Source organism: Heptranchias perlo, chromosome 12 (genome assembly GCF_035084215.1).
Source record: "Heptranchias perlo isolate sHepPer1 chromosome 12, sHepPer1.hap1, whole genome shotgun sequence".
In the NCBI taxonomy this organism is placed as follows: domain Eukaryota; kingdom Metazoa; phylum Chordata; class Chondrichthyes; order Hexanchiformes; family Hexanchidae; genus Heptranchias; species Heptranchias perlo.
The window spans coordinates 50,287,723-50,312,286 of record NC_090336.1 but is presented as its reverse complement, the minus strand read 5'-3'; the positions used below and the strand labels follow the sequence as shown (position 1 = coordinate 50,312,286).

Genomic DNA, 24,564 nt, shown 5'->3' with positions numbered 1-24,564 from the left:
GCATCCCTGCTGTCCAGCATTGCCAAAGGCATAAATGACAAAAATACTTCTTTGTTTATATTACATTATTTGTCCATAAATGGTATGAATCACCCTTGAAAAGTGAAGCAGTAATAGCACTCAGTTCTCTGGTGTACATTTATTTGCACAATTATTCACAGCAACAGGTGCAGATGCATATTAATCTAGGAAGAGACTAATGGAGGAAGAGAAAAATTGCAAGTAATTTAAAAGGATGGGGCCAATCAAAGGGAAGTGTCAATAGGGAGACAAAAAAATGGCTTTCGGAAAGTCTCAAAAGGCATCTCAACCCATTAGCAGCCTTTACCAAGGTTGAAGAGGCAGAAGTTTAAGAAGTAGAAGGCTAAAATAAAGGGATAGGAAGGCTAGGTGAAGGTATAAGTTTGCAGAACAGTAATAGAGCAGCCCAGCCCCCGCCACCCTGTTTAATGCTTCCTGAAATTGAGGTAGTGCTACATGACAAGCTTGCAAGAAGAGTTGTCCTCTGTGTCTCTCCACGGCACCAGATCAGCATTGCAACATTCCTCGGAGGAGCTGCAGCCCAGCAGACCATTGCTGTCCCTTTCATGCCTTTTAAATGGACTCACCCAGGTCTTCTGCTCCTAACAGCCCCGATTGTCGGGTTTTCTGATGTGTGGGTTGAACTTGGCTTCTTACATGCTGTGAAATCATGTGTAGCAAATCACCACCACCATTTCAATGGACAAATGAAGAGGAGCTTCCACTACCCACCCAGACTCAAACAAAAATAGGCACAAATGATATCCACCTAATTTAGCCTTTTATTACATCCCATTTGCACCCAGGGTGTAACAGAGATGTCAGCTAGCCCCTGAACCTGTGCTTTGCCACCTATCAAATCTAGAGACCCAGGCTCAGGCACCAGGCGATGATTTAAGAAAACTGGGGATAGGGGAGGGGAGGGGGGCTCATTTTCACTTTTGGCTTGGATGGTAAACTGGCTGTTGCAGATTGGCTTCCCATTTATACACCCTGCTCTATTTTCCTTAAAGAAAAATTGGGTGGGGTGTTTAACAGGCAACTGATCCGCTACTGCCAGTTTACCACCCTCACAGATAATGACTATGGAGGCTGAGGTTTACCAAGGAGACCTGTGCCGTCTGATTCAGGAAGACCTGCAGACAACTTCGAACATAAGGACGGCATTACCAATGTCCACCAGGTTGACCATAGCCCTCAATTGCAACACCTCTGGCTCTTTCCAGGATCTCCAAGATGCTTAAATTAGAGAGTTAATTCTTTTAATATATACAAATAATCAGGTTTAGCTATACTGTCCATTATTACACTTCAACAAGGATGAGTTAAGGTACTGTTGATAGTAAAGAGAACAAAGGGAAATTTATGTGCTCAGCTGATATTGTAATAAAGCTTTGAGGGGACATTTTCATTACCATATTCTTCCGGTGATTTACGCACAGAGAAAAAGGATTAAAATAATTGGAAGTGAGGTTTTTGTGTAACCAATTAAAATCTGACAATTATAGTTTCCAGGATCTGACAGTTTAGCTGAACGACATTTTTGCAAGCGATCCACGTAGATTAATTTGTCACTATGATTGGTCAGCTCACGTGAAGTAGGATTCTCTCTAATAGTGCATGGTTTTTAAGGTCAGACATTATTCACCTAAATCTGATAGTTTTCAAAGGGGGTTAGAAGGCTCAAGAAGGATTTTGAAAGTTGATAGAAGGTTTAAAAATGCAAAGCCAGAAAGTTTAAGTAAGGTTCTGTTGTTTTAGATCAATCTTAGAAGTAGAGAATATAAAGTGTGTTCCAACAGTGAATTCAATAGTTTATATTCCGAAGCACAGTGAGAAAATACAATATAACAGCCCAACAGGGAAAATAAAGTACATGTAAAGTCAGATAAAGTTAGGAAGTGAAGATGTCTGAGGAAAGAAGAAGACTATGCACAGTGACATGCCACAGACGTACCGTAATTGTGAAACCAGAACAAGGCAGAATGGCCCAACAATGGAGCCAGCCTGCTAACCAAGGAAAGAGATTGTATGATTTTATGCTCACGTCACCTAAGAGATGGTCTTAATATCGGGTGATGCTTCAAATAAAGACTGTGAACCCGTACTTCAGGTATGGTTGCTCCGCCCAGCAGAGGCGCAGTGGAGTAGACTCCAAGTCTGCCCAAATGAAGAGGCCCACACCCTGGAATGATTTATCTCTGGGATTAATTATCTCTTGCAGTGATAGATCTGGGGCTTTTCCTGTGTCCTCAGTGGAATTAATACCAGCCCTCAGCTGAAAGCTTTTAAAGGGCATATTGGATGGAATTCCTGGGAAAGCCCAGGAACTCTCCCAGACACTCCCATCGATAGGGTAGTGGGCAGAAAATTCCACCCACGGCCCCAGTGGAATTACTCTTTGCAGTGCAAAAGGGGCAGAGTCCCAGTAGAATTGTCTTCCGTCGATTTTCTGGTCCCATAACCGGAAATCCACTCCACTTCCACCTTGTCGCTTAGAATTTCAGGGCTCGTGAATTTTACTGGCCCTGAATGTTACTCTATTATACTCTAATTAATTAAAATCTAGCTAATGTTGACATTTTGCAGTACAGTGAAGTTTACAGTCATCTTTGTGATGATTTAAATTCAGTTGATATTATCAGTTTACTGGTATAGAGCCTTGCGATGGAACTAATCACCGTATAATGATGTAGGATGGTTCAAAGTGAGTTAACTTGGCATCATGTATCAAACTGTAAACATAAACAATAAATCCCAATCTAATTTTCCAAAATGTATACATTAGTAAGGGGGAAGTTTTGTCTGATACCCATTAACTAATGCAGGTTACGTCTTGGAGCTTTTTGTTACAGTGTTTCCAGATTACACTGAACACTGGTTGGGGAGCCTAGGACTAGGGGACATAGCCTAAAAATTAGAGCCAGGGCTTTCAGGAGTGAAGTTAGGAAACACTTCTACACGCAAACGGTGGTAGAAGTTTGGAACTCTCTTCCACGAACGGCAGTTGATGCTAGCTCAATTGTTAATTTTAAATCTGAGATTAAAAGATTTTTTGCTAACCAACGATATTAAGGGATGTGGGGCTAAGATGGATATATGGAGTTAGGTCACAGATCAGCCATTATCTCATTGAATGACGGAACAGGCTGGAGGGGCTAAATAGTCTACACCTGATCCTATCTTCCTATGTTCTTAGATTGTGCAGGATTTAGTGATCACATTTCCTACAGGGCATCAGCACTGTCAGCCAATTTGTTACTCGTAGATGCATCAAACAGGTGACTGTTGCTTCACTGATGATGGCTAACATCTTTAATCTCCTATATTGTCCAGCACCAGAAACATGAGAGGGCTGGCCAATTCCAGTGGACTGCTGGCTTTCCTTAGGTAAGGGTGATTGGTGGCAACCATCTGGCCATTGGGTCCTTAAAATAATGCAATGGCTCACACAAACAGAATTCTACTGCATCGATGTACAACTGGTCTATGAAGACCAGCACCTGATCATGGCATTCTGTACCTGGATCCCATGCAGCTCCCAGGATGCTTTTATTTTGTGCCAAACATCTGGCTAGGCTCATTTAAAGGCAAAGGGAGACTGAACGAATGGCTCTCTGGAGACCAAGCCTACTCTCTCGAGCCCCACCAAATGACACACTTGAAGCAGTCATGGACAAAACTGGAGTGCCATGAAACCACCAGAGCCATAGTTAAGCCTAAATTTCCTAATTGACATTATTCTAATACTTGCATTAATCTATTTAAAATAGTTGGCTTAATACTGATGTCAGAATGATGTTAATTGAGAAAATCTAGGCCTAGATGTCTGTAGAGATCAGGGGTGTTTTACAGTACAGCGCATATAAGGTCTCCTGGGTCATTGTCCTGGTGCATGTTCCATAACTTTTCCACATGAAAAGGCCCAACCATGGAGGAGGAGAAGAAGGCTAATATGGAAACAATGCCAGAGGAAGGAGCTGACAGTAACCATGAGGTTGTGGCTTCTGAAGCCCCTGTGCAACCAGGAAGACCAGTGCACAGGGTGGTCATACAAGGTACATTTAGCTAATTGCCTGAGCTGTCCCTTTAAGGAATCCTCCTATCTGCATGTACAAAATAAAAGTGCCCAAAATACCTTCAGCAACACTATCCTCTGCATTTCCTCAACTATTATCAATGTCCATCCTTTGCTGCTCTATTACATTTTTCTTTCGGTGGCCAGGGTTGTCGGGCCCAGAATAAATATTTTAAGAGAAACATAAGTATAGTATAAGAGGTAATTTTTACAAAATTCGCTCCTAGCAGGGAGCTTCACCTGCCAAGAGTGCACATCCGGAATACCGGTGAGAGCTCCCCATGATTTTCAACCATTAAAATGAATGGATGGAAAATCATAGAAATCATGCATCCAAATTCCCACTATGTGTGGCAGGTGGGTGAGGCTCCATGCTAGGAATGCAATTTTGTAAAATTATCCCTTATTAGTATTAGAGTGTTAGCTAGAGGTTTACAGGAGATGCCTGCCAATGAACCAGAAATAAAGAATATCGCAGGAGGTTCATTGAAGATATACTCTAGGGATGAAAAATCAGTGGACTGAAGAGGATGAAAAAACTGTTCCAAGGTTGTATGTTTTACATTAATGCCTTCCAGGATATAGACTGAGAAATTGCTGTTCGTGCTATTCAGCGATTAACTGTGGTTACTCAAAGTTTCTGAAGAATTAACATCTGTTCAGTAACCCTTGCTGGTTTCCGTATCAGGTGCAAATTGTGCCACAGTGGGTTGACCAATGGAGCAGAAGTAATAATAAGGATGAGCAGCTGTTAATTGCATCTAAATCCCTGAATTTATAAAATCTAGGATCTCAACTGCTTTCTTTTACAATTTTATCAACTTGCTCTGCACTTTGAAGGGTTTGGATATCTGACCCCTTAAGTCTCAGCTCTTCCTTACACTACAATAGTGACTACAATTCATTGGCTGCAAAGTGCTTTGGGACATCCTGAGGCTGTGAATGCAAGTTCGTTCTTTTTCTTTCTTTCTACTCTCTTTAAAGTTTTACCATTTAGTATCTATTTCATCTCCTTATTCTTCCTTTTAGACAGTGATATTCAGGAGGTAGCACTGCAAGAATCGTCATGCATGAAATATTGGATGGGATAAACATAGTGAAAGAGGAAGTACTAAGGAGATTAGCATATTTGAAAGTAGATAAATCACCAGGCCCGGATGAAATGTATCCCAGGCTGTTAAAAGAAGCAAGGGAGGAAATAGTGGAGGCTCTGACCATCATTTTCCAATCCTCCCTGGTACAGGCTTGGTGCCGGAGGATTGGAGGACTGCTAACGTTGTATCATGGTTTATAAAGGGAGAGAAGGTTAGACCGAGTAATTATAGGCCAGTCAGTCTAACCTCGGTGGTGGGCAAATTATTGGAACCATTTCTGAAGGACAGGATAAATCGTCGCTTAGAAAGGCAATTAATTAAAAAGGATTAATCAAGGACAGTCAGCATGGATTTGTTAAGGGATGATCGTGTCTGATTAACTTGATAGAATTTTTTGAGGAAGTAACAAGGAGGGTCAATGAGGGTAGTGCATTTGATGTAGTCTACATGGATTTTAGTAAGGCTTTTGACAAGGTCCCACATGGCAGACTGGTGAAAAAAGTACAAGCCCATGGGATCCAAGGGAAAGTGGCAAGTTGGATCCAAAATTGGCTCAGTGGCAGGAAGCAAAGGTTGATGGGTGTTTTTGTGACTGGTAGGATGTTGCCAGTAGGGTTCCACAGGGCTCTGTACTAGGTCCCTTGCTTTTTGTGATATATATTAATGATTTAGACTTAAATGTAGGAGGGCATGATTAAGAAGTTTACAGCTGATACAAAAATTGGCCATGTGGTTGATAGTGAGGAGGCAAATTGTAGGCTGCAAGAAGATATCAATGGACTAGTCAGGTGGGCAGAAAAGTGCAAATAGAATTCAATCTGGAGACGTTTGAGGTAATACATTTGGGGCAGGCAAACAAGTCAAGGGAATACATAATAAATGGGAGGATACTGAGAGGTGTAGAGGTAGTGAGGGACCTTGGAGTGCATGTCCAGAAATCCCTGAAGGTAGTAGGACAGGTAGATAAGGTGGTTAAAAAGGCATACGGGATACTTTCCTTTATTAGCCGAGGCATAGAATATAAGAGCAGGGAGGTTATGCTGGAACTGTATAAAACACTAGTTAGGCTACAGCTTGAGTACTGCATACAGTTCTGGTCACCAAATTACAGGAAGGATGTAATTGCACTAGAGAGGGTACAAAGGAGATTTACAAGGATGTTGCCAGGACTGGAGAATTTTAGCTGTGAGGAAAGATTGGATAGGCTGGGGTTGTTTTCTTTGGAATAGAGGAGGCTGAGGGGAGATTTAATTGAAATGTACAAAACTATAAAGGAACGAGATAGAGTGGATAGGAAGGACCTATTTCCCTCAGCAGAGAGATCAATAACCAGGGGGCATAAATTTAAAGTGATTGGTAGAAGGATTAGAGCGGAAATGAGGAAAAACTTTTTCACCCAGAGGGTGGTGGGGGTCTGGAACTCACTGCCTGAGAGGGTGGTAGAGGCAGAAACCCTCAACTCATTTAAAAAATACCTTGATGTGCACCTGAAGAGCCGTGACCTGCAGGGCTACGGACCAAATGCTGAAAAGTGGGATTAGGCTGGGTGGCTCATTTTCGGCCGGCACGGACATGATGGGCCGAATAAAATCCTTCTGTGCCATGAATTGGTGAGGAGGAGCAAGTGGTGGTGGCAGATGAAGAATAAGCACCTTCTGCTTGAAATGCTAGTATGATCCCTGCCTCTGCTGGAATGCCTTGGGATTCTCAGCTCACAGGGCCTGCTTATGAAGGGAGACTGCTGTCTGAGCAGATTAGACAACAGCATGAGTCATCTGTGCCTGTGCAAAAATACTCTGCAAGATCTCAAAGTATGGAGGAGGGTATTAACTAGATCTTCACAGCTATGGATGAACTGTTGTCTGCACTGCAGTTTACCATTAACCACATACTAATTCCCATAACATCCATAATGGAGCCCTCAATATTATAGATTCTAAGCACAGTGGGGTTATTTTATAAATGTTCAGACTGTTGCTGTAGAAGCCTTTGGTTGTAATCCGAAAAAGACTCTCTTAAGGAAGTAGGCACCCACTCCTTGCAACCCACTGGTACAGGACAAAGGTTCAGAGATGCTATTGGTCAGTGCCATCATAGCTCTAATCAGCTCCTGTAAGTCCTGTGACATTGTCCTGCTGAAATTATTACATAGAATTTACAGCAAATAAACAGGCCATTCGACCCAACGGGTCTATGCCAGTGTTTATACTTCACACAAACCTCCTTCCACTGTACTTCATCTCACCCTATCAGAATATCCACCTAGTCCTTTCTCCATTAAGCATTTATCTAGCTTCCCTTTAAATGCATCTATGCTATTCACCTCAACTACTCCATGTGCTAGCAAGTTCCAAATTATAACCACGCTCTGGATAAAGACATTTCTCCTTACTTCCTTATTGGATTTATTAGTCCAATAAGGAATCTTGATAAATTGGGCCAGTGGGCTGATGAATGGCAGATGGAGTTTAATTTAGATAAATGTGAGGTGATGCATTTTGGTAGATCGAATCGGGCCAGGACCTACTCCGTTAATGGTAGGGCGTTGGGGAGAGTTATAGAACAAAGAGATCTAGGAGTACAGGTTCATAGCTCCTTGAAAGTGGAGTCACAGGTGGATAGGGTGGTGAAGAAGGCATTCGGCATGCTTGGTTTCATTGGTCAGAACATTGAATACAGGAGTTGGGATGTCTTGTTGAAGTTGTACAAGACATTAGTAAGGCCACACTTGGAATACTGTGTACAGTTCTGGTCACCCTATTATAGAAAGGATATTATTAAACTAGAAAGAGTGCAGAAAAGATTTACTAGGATGCTACCGGGACTTGATGGTTTGACTTATAGGGAGAGGTTGGATAGACTGGGACTTTTTTCCCTGGAGAGTAGGAGGTTTAGGGGTGATCTTATAGAAGTCTATAAAATAATGAGGGGCATAGATAAGGTCGATAGTCAAAATCTTTTCCCAAAGGTAGGGGAGTCTATAACGAGGGGGCATAGATTTAAGGTGAGAGGGGAGAGATACAAAAGGGTCCAGAGGGGCAATTTTTTCACTCAAAGGGTGGTGAGTGTCTGGAATGAGCTGCCAGAGGCAGTAGTAGAGGCGGGTACAATTTTGTCTTTTAAAAAGCATTTGGACAGTTACATGGGTAAGATGGGTATAGAGGGATATGGGCCAAATGCAGGCAACTGGGACTAGCTTAGTGGTATAAACTGGGCGACATGGACATGTTGGGCCGAAGGGCCTGTTTCCATGTTGTAAACTTCTATTAGTGACTTTCTTATATTCATGGCCCCTAGTTTTGGACTTCCCCACAAGTGGAAGCATTTTCTCTGTGTCTACTCTATCGAACCCCTTCACAATTTTAAAGACCTCTATCTGGTCACCTCTCAGCCTTTTCTTTTCTAGAGAAGATTTTGCACTAAGGAATAGTGATGGCTGCCATTTCAGAAACCACCAATGCTCTTAAAAGCTCTTCCTGGTGTCTTGATGCCTCAGCAATCTCCTAGACTATCACTGTCACCAGGACGTTCTGCAGGTTGAGAGATACTTCCTGTAATGTGTTGCAAATGCACGCACTGGCCTCCTCTTACTTATCTGTTGTCTCAATCATGTCATTGAAACCATCTCCACGGTCTCCACATGACATCTACCCTCCATAATCATTGCTGTTTTGATGATTGCACCCCTAAGATCTGGCTTCTCAGCTGAGGTCAGTTCTTTCTCCTCCCTTCATGGAAGAATGGCCCTCTCCCTTCCTTCCACTCACAGGTCCTTATTCTCTCTAGTGCACAGTTCTTGACCCAGTGACAATCTTTCAGACTCACTAAGTAATTCTTTGTGAGTGGGTGTCTCTGAGTTGGTGCTTGTGCAGTTAAGATGCCATGACGGAGTTGGTGAGGAAGTGACAGGTATGGCAGATCTGGGAGTGGCAGCGGTTATTTCTCTGGAAGTACCCAGGTGGTCATCAGGGTAGCTCTCCTGTGCATCTGCCCAGAATTGGGAGAGCTTCCTTTTCCTGTGGACTTGGGGTCTTCCATTGTTATAGTCCTCTCTGGTGTTATTTCTCTGGCGCTGGTTGTAGGCCAGCTTTTCTTTTGGAGAGAGGGCAATTTTACAGGCATTTGAGTGGCATGGACATTGTCCCCTATATGAGCACATGCATCCCAAGATGCCGAGAATTGGAGGGGCAATGTCTTTTTAAATATCCTTGAAGACCAGCAGTGGCCCTTGTGGCAGACAAAGTGAGTCAAGAGTGTGTCTGGTGAGTGGAGTGGTGGTTGATTGTTCAGAGAGATTGCCCTTTGCATTAGTGAGTTCCCTTGAAAACCTTGATGCCCTTGTTGCTGCCATACTCGAGGTGGCTGCTGCTGCCTCAGCCATCATGCAGTGTCCAGATCTGTAAAATGCAAGGTCCCCCTTTAACCATCTGCAGTCTTTTAAAGGCTGCATCACAACAGTATTTCCATCCCTCCCAGAGGTGGTAAGCCAATGAAGGGCAGTTTTTCCAGCTCAGACACAATGGGCCGATTGGCCTCCTTCTGTGCCGTAAATTTCTATGATTCTGGCCTCCAATCTTTCCTGCATGACTAATGTGGGTTCCAGTTGAAAATAGTAATGGGTTAGTGGTGATTTCACATTGGTAGGCTTTAGGACCACCCAGCCATAAACCCACCAATGGAAGGAGAATCCAGGCCATAATATCTTGGTGTCATATTTCTATTTTCCACAGAACCTGTCTTCATGGCCTTTCTAAGTGAGATTGCTCAATTAATGTTGAATTACAGACAGTCTGGGACTGCAGATGTGTCCACTGGGAACTAGGTTGAGATTTCCCAAATTAATTTCACTCAGGGTCCTTAAAAGTAGTTAGAGAGGAGAATCATCACATTTGTCTTGACTGGATTTGAACCCAAATCCCAGAGGGATACTGGCTTTTAAATTGCCTAGAAATGTAATGTTAAGCATGGGTGGTAAGAACTCGCATTGCTATTATGTAGTGACTCAACTGTTTGCTTGTGATTGACGCACCAAAAAATTATTTAAGAGGCGTTCTAGAAAATTTATGCCTTTTGAGTGCTAAAAAGGACATTTTGCCATCTGCTAAATACATAATGAATAGCACTTTCGGATTAATAATAAAAGTCAATATGGTAATTTTTTGATTCCATCATGAGTTATAAATATGTATGCAGTAGATGTTTCAGTGTAATTTTGTACTTGCACTACATTCTGCTGAGGATAAGAAAGTAAGAATCAAATAAAGTTTCTGTAACAACACTTAGTGCATTTATACCTCCAACATCTTTAAAAACTTGTAGGGTCCATATTGCATCCACAGTTAATGCAATATTTATTCATCTGATTTTCGGAATAGGCAAGTTCTATATTCTGCTCTCCCAGCAGAGATCTGTGTTTTGAAGAAACTTAGGAACAGGAGTAGGCCATTCACCTCCTCGAGCCTGTTCCACCATTTTAAGAGAGCACGGGTCGGAGACGGTACTACAACGCTGTAATGCCGATTATGTTCTTCCAGCAGGGTGCCATTCTTAAAGGGAGCTTGGCTATTACACTGCAGTACAAATTCTCCAACTTATACTTCCTTTGAGTACGGATCGCTGCTGGGAGCATGGCATTACTCTTTAGTCCTAACCTTAGTCTTTTGCTCCAGATTTTAGACAGATTTTAATCTTAACCCTGGGAAAAAATGTTGTCACTAACTACATTTTATGCTTTTGTCCTAGTGTTTCCATGAATGCTTTTAGAATGAGGGTAGAATTTCCATTAGGAATTCTCCTGGGGCAGGAATGATGTGCAGCAGGGCGTACACCTGACATACCGTGCACAGCCATTCCCGTCTGAATTTCAGGATCAGCCCTCAATCATGCAGTTGCAAGCTCCTGACAATGCAGCAAACTGGCACTGGGAGCTCAGACAAAAGGAGTCATGTTTCCTAGTGCTGGTGTAATGCTTTAAAGGGGAAAATAGCTGCCAGAAACTTCATGGAGTGAGAAGATGGTGTCTTCGGCATGTGGGATCGAGAAGCTCTGAATCAGATGCAGAAGTGCGACAACCAGAAAGAAAAAAGTTCTCGCAAAGTCACAATAATTTGGATCAACGGTGCAGTGTCTATTCACTTCACACATTTAAGAATTACAATCCCCTGGATCAAAATGTTGCAACATATATTCATGTAGAACAGGATTGCTATAAAACCTGATCCTGTATGCTATACTATTGGAGAGCACAGAGTCCAACAGGCAGGCTAAATGTTGCGTGGAATTTGTGCCCAAAATTCAGAAAATAGAAGGCTGCACTGCAATTACCTGATTAGTATACATTATTCATCAATTAAGCTCCTGCATATTTTATTAACACCAACTGGAAACGCAGATTGGAAATGGCACGGTGCATGTTATGAGCATAGATTAGGAGAGTTCAATAGTCTCGTATGATTACCACCAGTCGAACTATTTCCACCATGATGGAGTTCTACCCTATCTTTCAAAAATTACACAGCTGTTAATGACTTTTGACAAACTCACACGATCATAATAAATTATGGGCTTGATTCAGGCAGTAGTGGCAGAAAAAGAGAAATGGGAACAGAGGCCTGCTGCCAAATCCCTGCCGCTCGGAGCACCACCTGGAATTTTTTCTCTCCTACCTTGAACCTTGACAACCCCCACTGCATTTAAATGATGATGTGGAGATGCCGGTGATGGACTGGGGTTGACAATTGTAAACAATTTTACAACACCAAGTTATAGTCCAGCAATTTTATTTTAAATTCACAAGCTTTCGGAGGCTTCCCCCTTCCTCAGGTGAACGATGTGATTTCACATCGTTCACCTGAGGAAGGGGGAAGCCTCCGAAAGCTTGTGAATTTAAAATAAAATTGCTGGACTATAACTTGGTGTTGTAAAATTGTTTACATTTAAATGATGTCAGGGGTCCAGGAAACCTGACAATTTTCCTGCCTCCCACCTCAAGCACCAGCAACTCCAGCTACTGGCAGGAGAGCAGTGGTGGTATGACATAGGGCAGTGGAAAACCCATTGAACCCTGTTTTGGAGGGAAAGGGCCTTATAGTGGCCTCCTCTCCCTCTCTTCTGGCCCCAATTACTCACCCAGTTCAGTCCGAGGCCTTCAATTACATTTCAAGTGGCACCTCTCTTTCTGGCACTGAAGCAAGTATCCCATTGCAGCGACACTGCGATTCCCTGGCTGGCAGTGGTGGGCTCCCTTGTGTTGATAAGATCCACCAGGAGCCTGCCCATTATTTATAACGGGCTTCGACACAGGAAATTGGGTCGGGGTAATGGCAGGATTGGGTCAGCAGACAGAAGTCACACCTCAACCTAGCTTTGGCAGCAAACCCGCTCCAGAGGAAAATTCAGCCACGTTCGTTAATTTCAACTGCCAACAGCATTCCTAAAGTTGTCAACCGCTGAGCAATATGTTAATGTGAAATAATTATTTAAATTTTACCTCTTTATCCCAAATTTTACTCTTATTTTCAATTTAGCCTTTAGAAGAAATGTACTTCTATTTTTTTAAATAACCTTATGAAAATATAATAGTTTTAGTAAACAACTATCTTACGATGTTAGTGGACAAAATAACACCGACTATGATGTCAGGTCTGTCGATTGGATAATATTGTTACAGTTGTTCTTTGACATATTGGGGGTTAAATTGGAACAGGGGCACAGGGAATAATCCCAGACAGCTAGGAACGGCCAGGCCCAAGGCCCACTCGATATTGGGCCTCAGACTTCATTTAAATTAGACTGGCGAGCTGCGGACACCTGCTGTGCATTCCCAGTCTGCTCACTGGCAAAGCAAATTTAAATTTTGGCCCGCTGCGTCAGAGCCCCCCTGGGTAGGCCCTGGAAGTGGGGGAAGGCGATTGGGAGAGGGGGGAGGCAGTCAGGAGGGGGCCTGCTCCTCCTGGCTCTACATTCGGGTAAGTATTTTTTTATACACTTACCTTTTTGGTGGCAGCCTTCAGTGGTCCCTTTAAGGGTTAGGCCGCATGTAGATTTGGTTATCCTGAACACAGCTAGCCCGGCACCGGCTGCGTTCAGGGCAGCCCAATTTCAGGAAACAGCCGTTATGCCCCCTATTTCTATACTCAAAGGGCCTAACACCTATTTCAGGCATGGGCTCTGCACTCCTATACTTCAGCCTTTACCAATATGGTGGGTGGCATACTTCCACCATGAAGTGTGCGTACACTGTCGGCCATATTGGATGTTTAGGTGCCTGTTTTACACTGATAAAACAGGCACAGCATCAATGATTTCTAGGTCATTTTATTTGTCTATTCCATGAGTATAAACAAATAAAAATAACTTGTATAGTAATAGAAAATATTAATAAAAATGAATAAAATTATCATTAATTTAAATAATGCAGGATAGTAACTTGGTGACATTTTACAAACTGGGACAAGAGGTTCACTAATGCTGTGGGGGAGGGATTAAACTAATTTGGATGGGGGAAGGGAAACAGGATGTAGCATTAGAAAGGAGAAAAAAGGTACACAAAGGATTGGGAGAGACTGATAGCACTAGAGTAAGAAATAGTACAGTAATAGGTAGGATCAGACTAAGAGAGAATACGAGAAGGTGTAAGATAGATTTAGAGTGCATGTGTGTAAACACATGGCAAATAAGGTTGGTGAGCTGCAGACTCAAATGGCCACATGGGAATATGATGTGGTGGCGATAATGGAGACCTGGCTCAAAAAAGGCCAGGATTGGGTACTAAATATTCCTGAATACAAGATATTCAAAGATAGGGAAGGAATAAAAGGAGGGGTCAAGGACAGAATCTATTTGGTTAGAGTTAAGAAACAAAAGAGGTGCCATTACACTACTGGGTGTATTCTATAGGCCACCAACTAGTGGTAAAGATATGGAGGAGCAAATTTGCAGGGAAATTATAGAGAGGTGCAAGAACTGTAGAGTAGTGATAATGGGAGTCTTCAACTATCCTAATATAGTCTGGGATAGTAATAGTGTAGGGGGCAAAGAGGGGGAGGAATTTCTGAATTGTGTTCAGGAGAACTTTATTGATCAGTATGTTTCCGGCGCAATGAAGAAGGAGGCATTGCTGGATCTGGTTCTGGGGAATGAGGAGGGTCAAGTGGAGCAAGTGTCAGTGGGGGAACATTAAGGGAACAGTGATCATAGAATCATAAGGTTTAGATTAGTTATGGAAAAGGACAAGGAGCAATCTAGAGTAAAAATACTTAATTGGAGGAGGGCCAATTTCAGTGGGTTGAGAACGGATTTGGCCCAGGTAAATTGGAATCAAAGATGGGCAGGCAGAACTGTTACCGAACAATGGGCGGCATTTAAGAGGAGATGGTCTGGGTACAGTCTAGGTACATTCCCACGAGGGGGAAACGTATAGCAACCAAAGCCAGAGCTCCCTGGATGACAAAAGAGATCGAGAGTAAGATGAAGCAGAAAAAGGGCTCGTATGACAGATGTCAGGTTGATAATACAAGTGAGAACTAGGCTGAATATGGAAAGTACACAGGAGAAATGAAAATGGAAGTAAGAGGGGCAAAGAGAGAATATGAGAATAGACAGACGGCTAACATAAAAGGGAATCCAAAACTCTTCTATATGCATATAGATGGAGCTGATTGGGGACCAAAAAGGAGATCTATGCATGGAGGCAGAGGGCATGGCTGAGGTACTAAATGAATGCTTTGCATCTGTCTTTACCAAGGAAGAAGATGCTGCCAAAGTCACAGTAAAAGGTAGCTAAGGTACTGGATGGGCTAAAAATTGATGTAGAGGAAGTATTAGAAAGGCTGTCTATACTTAAAGTGGATGAGTCACCCGGTCCGGATGGGATGCATCCTAGGCTGCTGAGGGAAGAAAGGGTGGAAATTGCAGAGGTGTTGGCCGTAATCTTCCAAACATCCTTAGATACAGGGGTGGTGCCAGAGGACTAGAGAATTGTAAATGTTACACCCTTGTTCAAAAAAGGGTATAAGGATAAACTCGGCAACTACAGGCCAGTCAGTTTAACCTCTGTGGCGGGGAAGCTTTGAGAAACGATAAGATGGGACAAAGTTAATAGTCACTTGGACAAGTGTGAATTAATAAAGGAAAGCCAGCATGGATTTGTTAAAGGCAAATTGTGTTTAACAAACTTGATTGAGTTTTTTGATGAGATAACAGAGAGGGTTGATGAGGGCAATGCGGTTGATGTGTATATGGACTTTGTATTGTCTATATGTGCCACATAATAGGCTTGTCAGCAAAGTTGAAGCCCATGGAATAAAAGTGGCAGTGGCAGCATGGATATGAAATTGGCTAAGTGACAGGAAACAGAGTAGTGGTGGAAGGTTGTTTTTCTGACTGGAGGAAGGTATACAGTGATGTTCCACAGGGGTCGGTACTAGGACCACTGCTTTTTTTGATATATATTAATGACTTGAACTTGGATGTATAGGGCACAATTTCAAAATTTGCAGATGACACAAAACTTCAAGTGTAGGAAACAGTGACAAGGATAGTAATAGACTTCAAGAGGACATAGACAGGCTGGAGGAATGGGCGGACACATGGCAGATGAAATTTAATGCAGAGAAGTGCAAAGTGATACATTTTGGCAGGAAGAACAACGAGAGGTAATATAAACTAAATGGTACAATTCTAAAGGGGGTGCAGAGAGACTTGGAGGTATATATGCACAAATCTTTGAAGGTGAAACCCAAACTGAGCATCGTTGAGCAGGTTATTGGTGAGTAAGTGCCGCTTGATAGCACTGTCGACGACACCTTCCATCACTTTGCTGATGATTGAGAGTAGACTGATGGGGCGGTAATTGGCCGGATTAGATTTGTCCTGCTTTTTGTGGACAGGACATACCTGGGCAATTTTCCACATTGTCGGGTAGATGCCAGTGTTGTAGCTGTACTGGAACAGCTTGGCGAGAGGCGCAGCTAGTTCTGGAGCACAAGTCTTCAACACTACAGCTGGGATGTTGTCGGGGCCCATAGCCTTTGCTGTATCCGGTGCACTCAGCTGTTTCTTGATATCACGTGGAGTGAATCAAATTGGCTGAAGACTGGCTTCTGTGATGGTGGGGATATTGGGAGGAGGCCGAGATGGATCATCCACTCGGCATTTCTGGCTGAAGATGGTTGCAAACGCTTCAGCCTTGTCTTTTGCACTCACGAGCTGGACTCCACCATCATTGAGGATGGGGATGTTTGCAGAGCCTCCTCCTCCCGTTAGTTGTTTAATTGTCCACCACCATTCACGACTGGATGTGGCAGGACTGCAGAGCTTTGATCTGATCCGTTGGTTGTGGAATCGCTTAGCTCTGTCTATAGCATGTTGCTTCCGCTGTTTAGCATGCATGTAGTCCTGAGTTGTAGCTTCACCAGGTTGGCACCTCATTTTTCGGTACGCCTGGTGCTGCTCCTGGCATGCTCTTCTACACTCCTCATTGAACCAGGGTTGATACCCTGGCTTGTTGGTAATGGTAGAGTGAGGAATATGCCGGGCCACCACCACCTTCTCAAGGGCAATTAGGGATGGGCAATAAATGCCGGCCTCGCCAGTGCCGCCCACATCCCATAAACAAATAAAAAATGTGGCACGCAGGTTGAGAAAGCGGTTAAAAAATTATACGGTTCCTGGGCTTTACAAATAGAGGCATATAGTACAAAAACAATGATGTTATGTTGGACTTTTAAAAATCACTGGTTCGGCCACAATTGGAGTATTGTGTCCAATTCTGGACACTACACTTTAGGTAGGATGTGAGTGCCTTTGAGAGGGTGCAGAAAAGATTTACTAGAATGGTTCCAGGAATGAGGGACTTCAGTTACATGAATAGACTGGAGAAGTTGGGGTTATTCTCCTTAGAGCAGAGAAGGTTAAGAGGAGATTTGATAGAAGTGTTCAAAATCATTAAGGATTTAGATAAAGTAAACAAAGCAAAACTGTTCCCATTGGCAGAATTGTCGAGAACCAGAGGATACAGATTTAAGGCGATTGGCAAAAGAAGCAAAGGCGACATGAGGGGAACCTTTTTACGCAGCAAGTAGTTATGATCTAAAATACACTGCCTTAAAGGATGATGGAAGCAGATTCAATCATGGCTTTCAAAAAGGAATTGGATAAATACATGAAGGGAAAAAATTTGCAGGGTTACGGGGAAAGAGCCGGCTCGGGCTTGATGGGCCGAGTGGCCTCCTTCTGTGCTGTGACTATTCTATGATTCTATGTCTTTTGAAAAGAGAAAACAAAAATGTCTGTGAGAGCAAGCATCGTTTTAATTAGTTATCTCAGGTCTCGAGTTGATTGGTAGGAGCCTTGTCATTAGAGGAAATGTGGTTGAAGGGAACATAACTTAGAGCATTACATTTATGTGTTATAGTTTGTATATGATTTTGCCCCTGAAGGAATTTCTAGCCATAATTGGAAGGTCTGTAAAAATTGCAGTTCTTGAATGTCATTGCATGGCCTGAATAATGCCGTCTAGGATAAATTAGGATATTTAACTTTATTACCAATTGCAACTTCCTGTTTTTTTCCATTAATTTATTTAAACCAAACACTTTGTATTAGAGTGAATCCAATACACACAATGCTACAGGAAGAGCTTTCCAATGTAAGTCAGTCACTCAAGTATCACAATGAGACAAAAACTCACCACCTCAGCCATGGGTTTCATGCATGCATGACATTTGTATGAGTGCAATGTCAACAAGGACCTGGTATGAGACTTTTTATCCTTGGCACGTTTTCAGGGAAATAAAGGATGCCAGTGTTGGAACTTGATGTCACAACAGAGCACTTCTGTTCCAGAGTTTGAAAGATCTAAGGTTTACAGAAACGACCCAGAGAGAATCACAATGGTCACATAAACGATTACAGACGAGGAGGACCATTCAACCCATCTTACATAAAAACCTATACCCCCACATTACAGCATCTAGTTGCATTTTGAATGACTTCAAGAGCTTTTGTCTCCACTTAGCATACCAGTAAAACCTTTCCAGGTATTAATCATTCTTTGTGTGAAGAAGTGCTTCCTGCCAATAGTACTGAACTTACCTCTTAGCAGTTTGTACCTCAGTTCCCTTGCCCTGCAGTCATAACTCAACTTGAAATAATGCTCAGGATTAACCTTTTGCTATTTCACGTAATATCTTATATATCTCTATAAGATTCCCTGTCATTCATCTCCTTTCAAGGCTGAGGAGTTCAAATTTTTCTAACCATTCACCTAATCTACCAGAGTCACTCCAGTTACAGATATTAAAATGGTAATTCGCTTTCAAAGCTACTGCTTTTCACATATTACTGATTTAGCTGTTGGCCGGGTTTTTCACTTCTGCTGGAAACACTGAACCGGTCAGGCAGCATCTGCAGAGAGAACGGGCAAGACATTTTAGGTATGGACTTTCCTTAGAGATGGAGGAAGGGGGCAAACCCAAATTGTCTTGTGTGTTCTCTCCATAGGTCCTGCCTGACCTGCTCTTTCCAAAGTTGGCTGATTTTGTTTCAGATATCCAGCATCTGCAGTATTTTCCTTCCCACCACCCACTTTCTGCGCTCACCAGCCAGTAATTTTCTACATTTTAATGGGTGTTTTGTCCTATAAATTGATTTCCATTTATGTTGTCTTGACCTCCAAACCCAGCATTCAGTCTCTAGAACTGATGATAGATGATACATTTCAAATTAGTTGGTGTGGAAGTCTTGAACTCACTGGCATTTATACCTTAGTCGTGTGCATTGCTTACAGGTGTCAGAGTTAAAGGAAGCTTTCTTTACTGACTCTTTTTCCACTCACTCAACCATTATCTCCATGGATTTCATCAGCGTAGTCTTTTGATACATCAATCAGTTATCGTGACCAGGCCACAAAACTTCACTCTCTCTCTCCTCTGCCGGCTTTCAGTATATTTATAGGCTCAAAATTAATTTGAAAGTATGCCCTTTAGTGAGGGCCTATCTTTTTTAGTTTTGCAACCGCTTGTTACTTTGGGTATAAAAGCTGATATTTCTAATGATTTGTAACTTCAATGTACAACCTTCTATATTTTTGTATTATTTGGCGTATGTATTAGGTGTTAATGGCTCATTTCAGAAATGTTAAATGTTAAAATTAAAAAAATGATTTTCTGGAGATTCAGAAAGATCTATTACACTATTCTTGTCGGCAATCATATCTAAAGGACTGAATAATTTTTACTTCTCATGAAAATTTCAGGACATTTATTGGGACTGTAGGGTATATTTTTAATCAAAATATTAAGATGTTGCTCTCTGCTCTCATTCTTTATTGATGCGTTACCTAAATTATCAGATCCAGATGGGCAATCTAATCAAATGCGCTCTGACTATTCTTCTTCATATTAACACTTGAGCACCCCTTTATTATCAAATTTATCATGAGCCAGATGGCCACCAGCCACCTGAACATAACTAACTATCCAAGATTACATCATAATAACTGTATTCAATGTGCCTTAAATATTCCTGTTACATATGATAACGGGCCCTAAAATAAGTGGCGGGATCCGCAAGCTGGGAACTTCTGCCGCTGACCCTGTCTACACGCCACTCTGGGTGCACCTCAGGCACCTACCAGAAGGTAGGTGGCATGGGGGGGAATGGAGCTGGGCAGCCACATGGTTTCTCCGCAGCAGCCCCGACCTACTGGTAAATTTTTTAAGTTCTTAGCAAGTAGTAGAGTTCTTCAGGGGTTCAGGCCTGGATCCCCAGGTGGCACCTGGAATTCCCTCCCCCAGCCATGCCGCCTCCAATGTCAGGGGCCATGTTTGGACTGGACGGAGTTTTGCTCAAAACAGTCCCCCCTCCCCCCTTAATGTCAGAAAGCAGGCCAGTTCCTGCCACATCCAGGTCCTGGCCTAATTCCTCGGCATTCTACTTCACTTCTGGAGAGCTTAGATCTGGTGTGCGCTGGAAAGGCCCGGGAAAATATAGCCAACACGTAAGTGAGCTAATTGCTAACAGCTAACTGGAAAGAAACATGATTTTTCGAGCAGAGCCAAAAACTGCAAGCAGAGCAGGGAGGTCTCACATCCATTTTACAAAATACAAGCTGTCACCAGGAGCATATATCGGGAAATTGGGCAGACGCCACTTTGATTTTGCGTTCTTTAAGGGACAGAAAATCATAAGGGGAACTTGCCCATATTCCTGATATGCATTTCCAGTGGGTGAAACTGCATTTCGGAAGTGCTCATTCTGAAAATTACCCCTACAGAGTCATACACACCGAGTATATCTAACCCAACTATCAGATGTGGCTGCATTCAGAATATAGATTCCTCATGGCAGCTTTTAATCCACTTGCTGGTAGTAGCAGTATTAGCCAACATTCCCTTAAATTCTATGGAACATGCCAGTTAAGGATATGAACATCGTCAAGAACAGTACAATAAAGCACTCAGGAGTCTAATCATTCCTTTTACAGCGGATCCCATTTAACCACACGTGAAATGGCAGAAGTAAGCTAGTTGAATGAACTAGGCTGACTGTGCAGTGCTTTACTGAGGGCCCGCTGCTTGATTGGAAATGGCATCCTTATGATTAGACCTTAAACAGAGATCTCGTCTACCTGCTTAAGTGCACAATGGAAACCCTATGACAGAACAGGGAGGTCACATATCCATTTTACAAAATACAAGCTGTCAACAGGAGCATATATCAGGAATTTGGGCAGATGCCACTTTGATTTTCTGTTCTTTAAGGGACAGAAAATTATAATGGGAACAAGCCCATATTCCTGATATGCATTCCCAGTGGGCGAAACTGCAAGCCGGAAGCACACATTCGGAAAATTACCCCTACAGAGTCAACAAAAATGATTTTTGATTAAGCTGATTTGTGTGTAGGTGAGAGTGAGAGCCATTTCCATTTTCTTTTTAAGATCATTTACAGTTTGTTGCTACTTCTTGAGAAGTTTGTTTGCTTATGAGTAATATCATTATTAACTTTACATGGTTTCACCCTCCACTTTCCTGCTATATTTAATATGTTGACATTGTTTCGTACTCCATTGACCAGCTCTTCATTTCAACCCAAGATACATTTTATTCCCTCTTTGGTTTAGTTTCATCTGGTTAAAGTTTCAATATCATTTTTTTAGGAAGGAAAAGTTAAGGAACACAAATCCTGACGTTCTAGAGTGACTTTCGATTTCATTGTGAAAATGTTTAAAACGCACATTCCCAGTGAAAGAGAAAGAGTCTTCCTTCAATAATGTTTTCTTGGAAAGAGCTAAAACTACAATTATTAATCAAACATTTTACTTAAGTAAGTGATTTGGTTAAGGACTGTAATTCAGTAAAATTAGGGTTGACTTCTCAAGTAAATGGACTTCACTTATATTTGAAGTTTGATCCAATCAACTGGTTAGCAGTCCAGAGTGTTTGGTGAAGTCCACAGCCTACAAATTGGTAAGACATCTTCAATCTGCATTGCCAACATGTGCTTTCCTTATTCACGCAACATTTTTGATGGCAGAATGAAACAGTCATCAGAACAAAAAAATATTTTTTGCATCATTTAAAGTGCATGAATTTTGCTCTTCAAAATCATCCTGGCATGAAGGAATGTCACATCAGGGGTAGATTTACTGCTGGAACAAATTATGAAGCAGAAAAGTATAAATCAGCTAGATATTTCTTCTGAAGTCAGGCTCTTTGTTACCATAGTGATATTGTCATAAGCACACATGCCAAATGGCAATATGAATATGCATAAACAAAAAGAATGTACAGAATAGCAGAGGAGGTGCCTTTGAGTGGCCCTTACAATGTAATTAAGGCCTCTCCAGTGAATTCAGACTGAAATCGTGGACTATACCAGTTTAAACAAGGAATTGGAAAATGTGGCTAATCATACAAGAACAATAGTCACATCATCATGTGAAGAATTTTGAATTGAGTTAAAGTCATTCAGTATGAACGTCTCTTCCTATTGTAGAGACTCCCTAATGAACCTGCCCCACTGCTCAAGGCAAATCAAAGTGGTTGATTCTTTTCCCTAGTTAGTTTAAATTTGTAATAGTATTAGAATCCTGATAATTGAGAAGCTAAGCATTTTTTATTGGCAGTTCTATCGAAAAATCATTCAAAGGTGAACTATTCAGAATCGTTGGTCTATTTACTATAGTAAGGACATAGTGGATTTATAAATACTTAAAGGAGGTGTGTATTGACTATATCAGACAGCAAAGACACATTCAGGATAATCAATCTGATTAATAAAACAGAACTCTTTCTAGCAGAAATTAAAAAGGTGCAAATACACTTATTTTTTTAAACTTTAAAGAAAACCTTAATGAAATAGCTATAAAGTTTCTGCCACGTTTGTAAAATGCAGGATACATAACATAAGCTAAGCGAAGGGATGGTGAAATCTTTCTCTTACTTGCACATTTTAATAATTTAAGACGTTTTCAATAATGAAATAATTCTCTTACACAGAATAAAAGCCTGAAAAACAAACTTCAGTTTGGGAACAAGCAGTGTGGCATTCATGCAGAACAGGTACGTTTAATTTGTAATGATTTGGTGAGCACACTTCAATAAGCTTAAAAGTATCTTTAGGCATTTAAATCAGTGCTGATATTTTCCATCCCTTCTTATCTTGCTTCTGCAGTCCAAAAGAATCCAGTCACAGCTTAAGGAGCTACGCTATGGGAAAAAGGATTTGATTTTTAAGGTGAGACTACAGTTATTCGAGTCGGCATGATTTACATAGGTAATGTGCAACACTGTGATAAGACTTCTTGATGATGTTTTCACTTCTGAGAAGGCACTGAGGCAGCTGGTTTCGAAAGCTTGTGATTTTCAAATAAAACTGTTGGACTATAACCTGGTGTTGTAAGATTCCTTACATTTGTCCACCCCAGTCCATCACCGGCATCTCCACATCAGAAGTATATAAGATATTATGCAGCATAGAAATCCAGATCACGATATCAAGGTTTACCATCAATGTAAGACAAAAGGGCACAGATTCAAACTGGTAAAAGGCAAATTTAGAACCCATGTCAAGAAGATCTTCTTCACATAAAAAGTGATTAACGCTTGGAATGGACAGTTGGGTAGTAGTAAGATAAATGAGCTAAATGGGCCAAATGACCTTCATTATCTATATTTATCATGTGATCTTGTGATTTGATTTGATTTCCAGAAGGCATGTGATAAAATTTAACTCCTGAGATTCTTGTAGAAGGCTAGTCACTCTCCATTGACATTGCTCAATGTCAGGACCTTGAGTTTAGTTATGATCTTTATAGTCATTAAGCACCTTGGGACATTTTACTACATTGAAGGCACTATATAAATGTAAGTTGTTTTTGTTGTAATACTGTACAGCAAAGCCAGTGAAGCAACATATAACATGACTGAGATGAGGTAAAAATATTACACATTATTGATGTTGAAAGATACAGGCATCAGGTATAATTATAATACCATTTACCTACCACTTTAAAAGACTTGCTTAAGGTGTAAGTAACTTAGTTTGTTCTTCCCTCCCCGAAACTTCGTATTCTCAGTGACTTACGTTATGTTACTTATGCATTTTTGCTCTGCCTCCCACAATAAATTTGCAATGTCTGGTCTAAATGCGAATACTTTTATTCATTTACTTTTCTCTCCTATCTCCCAAAACTCTTTACCCAGTTATTTACATGAGTGCTTTCCACTCTATATTTATAGCTTCTGCTGAAGCTGTCCTTTCATGTAAGGGATCCTTAGTGGAAGTATTTCTAACATGAAATGACTGCCTTTATTGATGAGTTTATTGATTTGTGCAGAATTGTGTAATATTCTGTTAATAATGTTATAAATGTTGTTTCTAGTTTATATATTGACCTGAATAAGTAATGAAAATGGCAGCTAAAAGCTGTTTGAACAAAAGTTTGAATGATGTAATAGGTCTGCTATGTGATATTTGCTGGTTCGTGGTTACTAGGTTTGAAAACAAATGAAAAATGTAGTTGGTTGGTTGGGTTAGTGTGGGCTGTTGGTCCATGATTTTCCTACCTATCAATAGTTCAGCAAATTGTCATAGTTAACATAACAGCTAGTAATTACTTTAACTTTGCATGTGTGGCACTTTGAAGTGTGATGTGCACTTTCTCACATGCTAGGGAGGCATGACAATAGAAAATGGAAGGATGTCAAGGCCTTGGAGAGGGTGCAGAGGAGATTACTAGAATGGCATCAGGGATGAGGGATTTCAGTTATATGGAGAAACTTGAGAAGCTGAGGTTGTTCTCCTTAGAACAGAGAAGGTTAAGGGGAGATTTAATAGAGGTGTTCAAAATTATGAGGGGTTTTA

The 24,564-nt window shown here is 41.5% G+C and overlaps 1 protein-coding gene across 2 annotated transcripts in view; it reads left to right on the top strand.

Moving 5' to 3' along the window:
* Positions 1–24,564, top strand: part of luzp2 (leucine zipper protein 2) — a 208,555-nt gene that overhangs the window by 113,308 nt on the left and 70,683 nt on the right. For both annotated transcript variants that reach the window (XM_067993534.1, XM_067993532.1), the window contains exons 6-7: positions 22,698–22,760; positions 22,873–22,935. In XM_067993534.1, the coding sequence (XP_067849635.1) occupies positions 22,698–22,760; positions 22,873–22,935 (126 nt within the window). The remainder of the gene's footprint in view (positions 1–22,697; positions 22,761–22,872; positions 22,936–24,564) is intronic.